Consider the following 12,273-nt stretch of genomic DNA (forward strand, 5'->3'; position numbering starts at 1 on the left):
ACTTAACTATAAAGATTAAATTTAATAGAATACCTTGAAAATTGATATATCTACAGTCCAGCTAAACCACTTATGAATTAAAAAAATCATTACCATACCATTTTTTGTACTTGACTGAATCTTTTTACAGAGAAGTATGGAAACTCTATGCGGAGTTTTTCTAAACTTGGTTGTATTGGAACCAGAATTGATAGCAGAGAATGAAGAATTACATAAAGTTACACAAAGTATTTTCAAATGTGCAAAACTTATCTGTAAGTACTAACTAATGTTTTACATCAATTATGGATTCATTTATTTTTATGGATACTATTTTTTGTTGATTTAGTGATTTTTACAAAGTAACCATTGAAGATTATAAAAGGTAACATTTAAATTTGTTGTTAACCTTAATCCAAAAATTCCACTAAAATTGGAATCCAACTAAAATAAGGCACAAGATTTAAAAAAAAAAAAATCTGCAAAAATCAACAGAGCGGAACCGAACATCAACTCAATCTGTAACTCATCATAGTAGATTCACATACTAAAAATCAGCTCAATATGTGAAGGTGTTTAGAAACCAATGCCTGTATAGCAGTGTGTTAAAGAATGCTGGATAAGGGTAACACCACATTGACCCTAATTATATGGGGACGAAGTCCCCAATTACGTTAGAAAAAAGAATAAAAAATCGGGAAAATTTCCCGAATTTTTCATTCTACTAATGAACTCAAAATCCTTAACTTTTTTTTTTCAGATCTACTTCCGTTTCGGGTCTTCTTCCGTTTCCGGTCTTGTTTGCATGAGACTTTGAATAAAATGTATATATATCAACATATCAACAAATATAGGAAGGAATTCAACACCCAATCATTTTTAATAATTGTTTGATATGGAAAAAACATTACCTGGATAACAGCGTTTCTTTGTTTACATTGAATATGATGTCATAACTTAAATAACGTCACAACTAAATCCCTAACAACTGAACCAATATCGTAAACGTTACGGTATTTCCATTTCTTTTATCAACATGTTTGAATTAAAAAAATAAAAAAAATACAGACTTCGTCCCAATTCACAGGTTATGCCTGCTTCATATTAGTCTGCGGGGTCATAAAAAGATCAGACATAGTACAGAGATATATATAAAAACATTTGATACTGGTGTACTCAAGATCATACAGCAAATGTATTTATGTGTGAACTTGTATTTTTTATGTTTGTGTAATTGGATAAATAGAGATTAATACATGGCCTTTTCCATATCAGCCTGGGTATCATCCCACGACGGAGTCGAGGTGCTGATATGGGTTGAGGGATGATACCCAGGCTGATATGGAAAAGGCCATGTATTAATCGCTTTATGATATACTTCCGACAATAGTTTTATGTAAGGCAAATAAACAAAAGCAATAACTAAAACAGTCAAAAAATTTATAAAGAAGTTAAATTATGAATCAAATATACTATAATTGTCCAACAACAGCATCACTACCTCCATATATATTATGGTAACATTTCCTTTAGAGGCATTTTGAAACATTGAAAATTTGGAAGAGTTTTATGATCACTATTACAGTAGACTCCGGCCAATCGGATACCCAAAATGTCAGCTAAAAATATCCGATTACCCAATATATTCAATTAGACGATGAATGTATATTCATTGAATATTCTGAAATAATAAGTAGATCTAATCCAGAGATGTTACTTACCCTGTCAATTGCTTAATTTGTGAAAAATGTACTCCCATGTTTGTTGTACTATAAAATGATTCATAATTGTCAATGGCATTTGTTAGCAAGTACTAAACTATCCCCACAAAAGTTCCTGTAAATTTTGACGTCTACATAAAAAAATATCTGACGTCACAATGGAAAAGTAGACAACCGACACCGGAAACACCGGAAGTAACTTGCACGAGAGGCACTATTATGGGTTTTGTGTATGAAATGCACCTGATATGGTTTATCAGCCCGGGTGGGAAATTATGGCTTGTGTACTTCCGATCATTACACATATGCAAAAGCTATCATATTAATGCTAAGTTAAATATCGTATTACATGAGATTTGGTGGTGGAATCTGTTTCTCTAATGATTTTTAAACAATATGCAGACAAATTCAATACTTCCTTTCAAATGATCTGCTAAAAGATGTGTTCTTTCTATGTGACGTCATCAGGCATTGTCACCTTTTTTCGTGCCGTCACAATAGGTAATTCAGAGGAAAGCAAACGATCCACACGTTGATTAAATAGAAATAGTCAACATGTCAGGAAAGGGATAAATCATGTAAGAATTAGAGAAAAAAGCTTATACACACATTACAGTCTATTGTCATGATTGTTATATATATATATATTGTGATTTATTTATGAGCAGGTAATAAAGAAGATACCTTGACATTGTGGGCCAATATCATAACACTTGGTGTATTCTTCCTTAGACAGCAAGCACATGTGAAGTGTGAGTATTTTATGAAATGTTAGTTGTGAAAACTTTATCTATTTAGAAGTAAGAAGTGATATGACAATAACTCCCCATCAAACCAGAACAAGTAGGTCACCATACTCAGTATTTTTCTTGCTTTTGAACAGTTTTCATTGTAACAACAGTTTTAATTTCCGGACCATCGTTAAATAGAAATCAAGCAGAAAACCTGGTCTTCAAAGAGCAGATACCCTTCATACAGAAGTCCGTTTAATAAGTTTTGTTCATAAAAAGAATCTCAATACGGTAATACTATTATGTACTGGTATATTGGCATCTTAATGTACTTTATTGGCAATGAATGCATCACGGACATGCTCTTTAAAGTAGGTTTGACCCTTTATTTATTTATTGATTAATACAATTTAAAACTGCTTTTTCCTTTGTAGATGATAAAGATGATCTGACAAAATTTTTTTCCATGGTTGTAAGCTTTATCAAAGCACCATATACAAGTTTAACAGTAGATAGTGCAGAAGTTTTGTCTGTCGCCGAGTTGTATATACCTGTGTGGGATAGTATATACCAACTCTGGTATCTATGTATTCAAGGTAAGTTGTATATACCTGTGTGGGATAGTATATACCAACTCTGGTATCTATGTATTCAAGGTAAGTTGTATATACCTGTGTGGGATAGTATATACCAACTCTGGTATCTGTATTCAAGGTAAGTTGTATATACCTGTGTGGGATAGTATATACCAACTCTGGTATCTATGTATTCAAGGTAAGTTGTATATACCTGTGTGGGATAGTATATACCAACTCTGGTATCTATGTATTCAAGGTAAGTTGTATATACCTGTGTGGGATAGTATATACCAACTCTGGTATCAATGTATTCAAGGTAAGTTGTATATACCTGTGCTGGATAGTATATACCAACTCTGGTATCTATATTATATTTCAATATAATTATAAACTAGCCTTTTGTGAGTTTAATACTATTTAAATTAAATACTGAGAGTTGATATCAAGCGATATTCCATTCTCACAAGTGTTAAACCTATTTCTCATATGGTTAACACTCTCATTTGGTTAAATTAAAAATTCTGAGAATCTTTGATTGTCTTTTTGTACATTCTAGTATAACGCCATATGTCCTTCCCTGTGTCAAACTTTTAACATCTGACATTTTTTAAAGACTTCCTATGCTTCAGAATGTAATAAAATTTGACAAAAAGTAGATTGTCATGTGAAAAGTATGAGTGTTTTGTATAATATTGAAAATATATATCAAATATGTCTGTTGCCACAGATAAAATGTACATCATCGTAACCTTTGAAAGTCATCAATAACCCAGGCCTCTACAATAACTTTTTTTTCAACTTGTCCAGTAGGACAAGCATATACCAAAACTTACTCCTTCGATGCCAAACTGTCTATTAAACTTGGAGTTGAAACATTTCCGTTCTGGTTTCTGAAAATATTATGCCTTTTATCTGTTAAAAAGTACCTGACAAAAGAACCAGTTTTAAATTATCGATTGCAAGGAAAAATGTCAAATCAATACTTGTCTTTCGTTTATAATTACTTTGTTTATCAAAATTGGATTAAATTTATTTTCTTCAGAATAATTTTACTTGTCCCATCGGACAAGCTTTATATAGCTTTTACTTGTCCTACCCTTTTTCCTCTGGTACTGGACCATCAGACAAGCGTTATTGTCGAGCCCTGTAACCTAACCAATAGCCGCTAGAAATGCCATATATATATATATATCGTCTTATGATACTGGATAAGCCAATTAAATTAATTCAGATTTTCGTATCACACTATCTTAGTACAATCCTTCATATAAGTTTATTCTGTTTAATATGAAGTTTCTTCAAAATGTTGAAAGTCTTTATTTTAATTGAGGTAATAAAGTGTGTGCTCTTTCAACAGCAATCTTTATTCATTTGTTCATCATTTTCTGTTTCAGCCACAACATCATGTCTGCCTATGTATCCTACCTTAGTGTATGCCATGATGTCTACAGGATTCTTGCCACATATCATCAGACTATTAAATAAAGTACATGGTAAGGGCAGATAATTCAAGACAATCTTTATATTTTGAGTAACAAATGCATCTAGTTTCCACTCATGCTTATGTTGAACTTATACATTTGAATTGTTTCAGACATTATGATATATTTACTTGTTTGTTGAACACTTTCCTCCATTTTTCTAGAAATGACTGTTTTATTTTAGAATTTTAAACAATACCAATAATTTATTTAATAAGAATTACAATCAAAAATAATTTGTTACTTAGGGGATAGAATTGTAATAGAAAGGAATTGAGTTTTCCAGATAGAAATTATAAATTTATTGCATTTAAACTCACTTATTTTAGAATTAACAAACTTAAGGTATGGCAATATAAGGGGAGATAACTCACATGTAAATTAATTATTTATAACAAAATTTGTATAGAAACATAGTGATATAAAAACAATTCAGGGGTTGTATGACTTAGTTTTGGTATGCATTGTTCAATATCTGTTAAAATTGTCATCATGCTAATCCTCATTTATTCTACATATATTTTATTTTCAGGCAGAAATGTTGATGAAGACACACTCCTTTGTCTTATTGGTGTTATTACATCATTAGTTACCTCAGAGGTCAAGGCTGTCGATGTTCTCAGGAGTTGTGGAGGATTTGAATTTGCTAGGTATGCTTCAGTATTTCTGGCTGCTTTGACTGATATCCTTCTACTTAGTTTGAAGATTTTCGCTGATCTTGTTCTTGACCTTTTGTCAGATGTTACAAATCCTCTTGTTTTATCAATGTAATGCAGTTTAAAACTTGCCGCTAACCTCACTTATACCCAATTGGAAGGGCGTTTATACTCCCCATGTCCCTTTTTGTTCAAATGCTATAATTGTAATTATCACTCCTAAATACAAAGCTGTGTAATATGGCATGAAAAATTCAAAGCTCCATGCTTATTTTGAAAATTTAAAGTATAGGAAGCTTTATCTGTGTTAGATTTTGAAATGCTTGTCTATACTTATGACTTTACATGTCTTTTATTATTGTTGTTCTTGAGGATTTTTATAGCTTCCCAATCCACTTATATATTGAAATCAAAAACTTGTTTATATACCCATTTCATGAATTGGAAAAAAAAAGCATAACCATTGTAACAAAACTTGTTTCTATTTCTCAATACATTAATATTTTTTCATTTCTATTTGTAGGTTGTACAATTGTTCTGAATTGGAGAAGCTCATTGAAAAGTGAAAGAAGAGACTAAATTTAGTGCTGTGATATTATTAAATTTAGTAAAATGTGCTGGATTTATCTTTGAAGCATTTCTTTGTGTGTAAGGGCTTTCCAGATTGATCTTTGAATCAAATGTAATCTATGTTAGGGCTATCAAGATTTACCTTTGAAGCATATACCTTGTGGTTGATCTTTGAAGTATATGTCATGTGACATGTCAGATTTATCTTTCAATTATCAGAACACCCATCTCACTTTGATTCTTTGTATATAACAAAATAAGAAGATGTTTTTCTACCAGAGACCAAATGATGTAGAAGTAAACTATAGATATCTGTATGACCTTCAAAACTCATCCTGCATCTGTATGACCTTCATCAAAACTCATCCTGCATAGTAACACATAAAAGTTGTGTTCTGGTGAATTTCTTAGTCCATTGTGGTGTGTTAAAAATTTAGCTTAAAATAAATTCTACTTGAGGTTCTAATGTTATTATGTAATTCAAAAATTAAGATTTTCTTGAATTTAGTTCAGTTGCATACAATCTGGTAGGAGCCTCAGAGGCCTAGTAGTTGTCGTTGAAGAGATATATGAGATATATTAAGTCTCTAACAAAAAAAATTGCATTGACAGTATCCTTTCTTAATAAATTGCAAGAATAAATCACACAATAATTTCTGAATTAACAATGTTATTGGGTTCCTGTATCATTAACATAGACCTTACATCATTTGTATCAACATATACAAAAATAGCAGAAAAAAGAAGTATCTGTAAGTTTACAATTCCAAATCTGTATTAAGATTTATATTTATTTTCGTACTTAAAATAATTCAACAGAATAAATACTATACAAAGCTGAAAAGTTCAGAAAGAACCTGAGTACTCAGCAACATTATTTTTTATACAAATTCACAAAATAAGTTCATCAGAGAGCATTGACATCCACGTCCAAAGGTGAAGGTTCAATTTCTATTTCCTGTAATGGATGACTCTGTACCGTTTGTACTTCTACCATGTTTGTGTCATCTATGACACCGTCCTGAGGAGTGACATACTGAATAACGTACTGTTGGTTACCATCTGTGTTGCCATTGGATACCACAACTTCCTGTCCATCCTGGACTATAATGGAGCCAGGGTTAACAGACAGAATCTGACCATCATCTGACTGTACAGTAAACTGCTGGGGAGCTATAGCACCCTAAAAATAAGAAGTCACATTCATTTTCAAATAGAATATTTGGCAAATAAGTAAAGAACTATTTAAGTTAACAGCTGAAATGTTGAGTTCTGAAATGTCTAAATTTTCATAATGTACTGGTTATTACTATCTTTCTATGCATGCGCATAATTACCTAAAAAAACAGACTTAGTGATTTGGAGCAAGAGCGTATATTAAATGACCTAGATGGTTCTCCATTTCTTTAAGAGCGTACAATATCAAATATCAGTTTCATAATGGTGACATATAAAAGAAAATCTCCACTGTATGACAGAAATAGAGCAAGAACCATTACTGATGAATGGTGAAAGTGAAAATTGTCAATATCAAATTTGACCTCCATTTTGTTATCAGTATCAACATATTAAAATTTGAAAAGCTTAGATTGAATGGTTCATTAGTAAATGCAACAACGTGAATGGAAACGCCATTTTACAATCTTTCAGGAACCATAACGCCTTAACGGTAAAAGTCAAAATCGTCATTATTGAACTTGACCTCTATTTTGTCATCAGTAACAACATATAAAAATTTCAAAAGCTTTGGTTGAATGGTTCATGAGAAAATGCACGGACACAACTGGAAACACCATTTTTCAATCTTTCAAGAACCATAACTCCTGAACGGTAAAAGTCAAAATCGTCATTATTTAACTTGAACTCTATTTTGTCATCAGTAACAACATATCAAAATTTGGGAAGCTTTGGTAGAACAGTTCATGTGTAAATGCACGGACACAACTGGAAACTCCATTTTTCAATCTTTCAAGAACCATAACTCCTGAACGGTAAAAGTCAAAATCGCCATTATTGAACTTGACCTTCATTTAGTTGTAAGTAACAACATATTAAAATTTGAAAAGCTTTGGTTGAACGGTTCATGAGTTAATGCACGGACAACATTTGATTGCCGCCCGCCCGACTGCCCGCCGTACATCCCCAAATCAATAATCGACATTTTTGTCACAAAAATCCGGTTAAAAATGAATTCTACTGAATATACAGCCAATATTGAATCAGCAAAATTAAAGTGACTGGTTTTTTAAATTTCTAAAACCTGGATGTGTTTTGCAAAATTTGGACAAGGAAATATAATACATGTGAATACAATTGCAGCAGCCTGAATTGTGTTGAAACATCTATCTACTCCAATCAAACTAGACCAGTAATGTTGATATTATTCTGATTTTAATAACTTACTTGGTTTTGCATACTGATAATTTGTTGTAGGATATTTACTGCTGATGCTGTTTTCTCGTCTAACATATCTATTGGGGTATCTAAAAAATAAAACAAATACTAATTAGAAATATGCAAAAGAAGGTTGTTTTGGCCCATGATGGTATTCATACTTCCGGAATTAACCCCCCCCCCCCCCCCCCCCTTTTGAATTCCACAGTATATAAACATAAAGTGTAAGAATATATAAGTATTTGGTAATCAGGAAGTTGTGAATATCCATCAAACTGTTTAGCATTCTCATGTCAAGCTCAACAATCATATTTCAGAGAGTTATGATAAGTTGTTTCTAAGAATTCTTACATGGCAATTAAGTGCAAGATGAATATTCAGTAACCATGCAGTTAATGTGTAATCAGTATAAAAGTGCATCAAACAGTCATGTTTAATCCAATAGATGGATAAACTCTGAAGCTAAATACAGGGTAACTTACCAGTAGTCACTGTCTGTATAGGTTGTGTTATATCATTTGAAATAGCTTCCTCAACTTCAACATTAGAACCTTCACACTGTATCACCTGTAGAAAGAATACATGTATACAATTTATTTAAAAACCTGAAAAGAGGCAGATGTCAGAACACTAGACCTCATCTTAAAAAGTGGAAATTCTAGTAGTCAACACCGATTGATCAATTCAAACACAGTTTTAGAACTATTTCTGAACCTTAAAAAAACCTTTTGACTACTTTCAGACTTTGCCACTGATGCTGATTTAAAATACATTGTATAAGGCTTCTGCTATTGTATGCAACAACGTTTGAACCATTTTTGTTGTGTTTTTTTAAACATTAATGAAGGAGATGTTAACTAATATATATAGTTATATGTAGGACTCGGAGGTGTGATGGGGACGCTGAAGTGCGATGGTCACGCTGAAATGTGATGGTCCACGCCGAAGTACGATGGTCCGTACGCTGAGGTGCGATGGTTTTGCATGACGTTTGAATATTGTGACGTTTTCAAATACAGCATGGATTCAAAGGCAGGATGATAGGGTTGTAGATGAAGGTTGCATGCTAACTGAGGAAAGGGAGGGAAAAATAAAGTACGAACATTTCAAGTCCCGGAAAGTTTTTTGCATTACATGTGGAGGCAATTCATGGGGAGCAAAGGGCATGAAAGGTAAACTTGCTGAGTAAATGGGCAAACCAGTGTTCGGAATTATGCCGCAAACATTTTGCACTATAAATAAAGTATGTTTATCTTTGTATAATAATTTTGATTTATCTTTAAGTAAGCGTCACATGATTTCATAACGATGGACAACTTAATAAAAAAAAATGATAGTATAGCAATGTTTTGTTAAATCAAGTTGATATAATGTTGTTTTATTTCCGAGATAAATCCTGATTTATAATAACACCGTCACTCTAGTTTTATATTATGTTGCTACTATGATAATTGTCTACAACATGGTAGGCCAAAATTAACATGACTGGTCCTCACGTGTACTTACCAATTTACCATTCTCAACCAAGTTAGTGAACACCATATTTTCTGAACCCATACTAATGCGTGCTAATTGGAAAATTGGCATATTTGAAATTAGATTAAAAAACATCAGAAATATTGATTTCACCTGAATAGAAGTTAAAAGATTTACCAAATACGAGGCTAGCAAACTACTGTTGTCAAATCTAAAATATATATTTTGAAGCCAAGATTTTCACAGTACCTTATAGTGTTATTTCTTAATATCGTTATTTTAATTGAAAGCGTCGAAAAACTAAAAAAATTGTTAGCGTATTGCGTGAAAAAAAATTCTGGCAAATACCATACCCCCCTCTTTTAGAAGTTAAATGATTGCTCCTTTAATGATGCTGTTTCATTTAAACATCTCATGTCTATTTTGCTTGTATAGTCAATGTCACAGACAGACCATCGCACGTCAGCGTAACCACCATCGCACTTCAGCGTAGCTATTAACAAATCTAACGTCACAATACCACCATCGCATTTCAGCGTGTTCACCATCGCACTTAAGCGTGGCCATCGGGGTTTGGAGTACCATCGCGGTTCCGAGTCCTACATATATATATATATATATATGTAACACTCCCAAACGTGTCCTTCCCCCCAAACGTGTCCGATTCTCCCAAACTTGTCTTTTCTCCCTAAACGTGTCCGAAATGTACAATTTTTCCCAAACGTGTCCGATTTCATAACCCCCAAACGTGTCCGATAATTGTTATTCGCCAAATCGTGTCCAATATTTAACGCCAAAACGTTACACGTCTTTTAGCGCTTTTACATGTAACTCTTAAATAAAATCGCTGATAACGTTTACGGCAATTCTATGATGGGAGACACACATGATGAAGATGTCATTTATCAGATTAAGTTAGTTCGATGTAGGTTTTTAATGATTATAATAATTGCAAAATTCATCTGTTATTATTAAGTAACTTTGACTGCAGTTGTTTATTGTCCAGTTGCAAGTATTTCATATTCGTTTAGAGCAAACATATGTACATAGTTCTGGAGTTGAATTAATCGTTAACTTTGATAATTATTTTGTACTTATAAACTCCGATGATGCCTTTTATATTTATCCGAATATTGCATGGCGGGGTTTTAACAGTACTTTTTTTACTATGGTCAATAGTTTGTGTGTATTTCAAAAGCCCATCAAATTATAAACTTGTTATCCTGGTTTTTAATAAATTTTGGGTTTCCACCATCACTAAAGACTAACGTGCTTATGTATATTTTTAATGAAATGGTAAAATTAGTATACGTTAATGAAATAGAAATAACCAAATAACGCTTGATATGGACACGTTTTGGGGATTGGACACATTTGGGGGTTAGTTGAGAAATGGACACGTTTGGGCGTTTATACAAATGACACGCTTTGGCGCAGTTTTCAACTAGACATATTTGGGGGAATCGGACACGTTTGGGGGGAAGGACACGTTTCTGAGTGTTACATATATATGATCATTAAGTGTTTGTACAGCTTTTCTGTAATGATTATCAAACATTAAAAAAGGGGGAGATATCATACAGAGAAAACACAAGAGTGCACACACTGAAATGTCTCGCCTTCTTTACTAATCATTGATATTATGTTGATAGTCCTAAATATAAAGCTTTATTACAACTGTCACATAAACTTAACATAAACCAAGAAAACTAAACATTGACCAATGAACCATGAAATAACTGACAGCTTGAAGACCTTGAACTAATATTGGAAATTGATAACGTAACAATGGAAGCTCGCGCAAGTCACTATTGCGCCTTGTGTACTATTTATTTAATCATTGTCGCTGGAATTAAGGAACTTGTACCAATCCTGTATAGTTTGAAAAAGATTTCTTAAGATGTGGTACACATGATTTATTGCTTTTTGTTATAATATGAAAACAAATGAAGATCTTGACCTTTTACATTTTACAGTTTCCTAAATATTTCAGAGGCAGATACCTTTCAAAAAAGGGTGGAGCTTCAGCCATGGAATAACATGAAAATGAATATGTTGTATCATAGCTAAGCTCTGCCTTCTTTCCTTTAGATTCTAGTTGTCATTAAAACTCATCATTTAAGCTTGGATACCTCAAGAAAAATAAGAAAACACGAAAATAAATTGCAGTGAAGTTGGCTTAGAAAGGCATAATGAAAAATGAAGATTTTGTTTGTTTATGTTATATTACTGTTTGATAACATAAAATTTGCTCTTTAAAAAAAATGCAATATTCTTATCTGAACTTAAAATTCTCTTACCTGAACTTCTGAAGAATTTTGATCTATTCCCTGAATCTGTTGGAACTGGAGATGATGACGAATCTTCAAATGTCTCTTAAGGTCTGACAAATTACCAAAAAGATAATCGCAGCTGAGACACCTGTATAACTGTGAGTCACTCTTTGCAGGTGATTCTGATTCCTTGAACACAAACTGTTCCCCTTTGTGAGATCTGGTATAATGTATTTTCATGTAACCTATAGTGTTGGCAGAATAGTCACAATGTTGACATCCATACCGTTTTATAACATCATGAGTCTCCATATGTCTTTTTAAGTGACTTCTTTGTGTGGCTTCATAATTGCACCTAAAATCAAAATTTACATTTCGTGTTTTACGGTGGTGCACAACACTACAGGGAGATAA

The 12,273-nt window shown here is 32.6% G+C and overlaps 2 protein-coding genes across 4 annotated transcripts in view; one reads left to right on the forward strand and one right to left on the reverse strand.

The window, feature by feature from the left end:
• LOC143079459 (neurochondrin-like) overlaps positions 1–5,761 on the forward strand; it is a 28,034-nt gene extending 22,273 nt beyond the window's left edge. For both annotated transcript variants that reach the window (XM_076254804.1, XM_076254805.1), the window contains 6 exons: positions 131–254; positions 2,369–2,452; positions 2,866–3,027; positions 4,404–4,502; positions 5,023–5,140; positions 5,670–5,761. In XM_076254804.1, the coding sequence (XP_076110919.1) occupies positions 131–254; positions 2,369–2,452; positions 2,866–3,027; positions 4,404–4,502; positions 5,023–5,140; positions 5,670–5,712 (630 nt within the window). In that variant the 3' untranslated portion in view covers positions 5,713–5,761. The remainder of the gene's footprint in view (positions 1–130; positions 255–2,368; positions 2,453–2,865; positions 3,028–4,403; positions 4,503–5,022; positions 5,141–5,669) is intronic.
• Positions 5,762–6,469: 708 nt separating this feature from the next.
• Positions 6,470–12,273, reverse strand: part of LOC143079469 (uncharacterized) — a 29,958-nt gene continuing 24,154 nt past the window's right edge. For both annotated transcript variants that reach the window (XM_076254817.1, XM_076254818.1), the window contains exons 12-15: positions 11,887–12,214; positions 8,593–8,677; positions 8,120–8,199; positions 6,470–6,899 (exon numbers count right to left, since the gene is read on the reverse strand). In XM_076254817.1, the coding sequence (XP_076110932.1) occupies positions 6,624–6,899; positions 8,120–8,199; positions 8,593–8,677; positions 11,887–12,214 (769 nt within the window). In that variant the 3' untranslated portion in view covers positions 6,470–6,623. The remainder of the gene's footprint in view (positions 6,900–8,119; positions 8,200–8,592; positions 8,678–11,886; positions 12,215–12,273) is intronic.

This window comes from Mytilus galloprovincialis, chromosome 6, assembly GCF_965363235.1.
Source record: "Mytilus galloprovincialis chromosome 6, xbMytGall1.hap1.1, whole genome shotgun sequence".
Classification (NCBI taxonomy): Eukaryota; Metazoa; Mollusca; class Bivalvia; order Mytilida; family Mytilidae; genus Mytilus; species Mytilus galloprovincialis.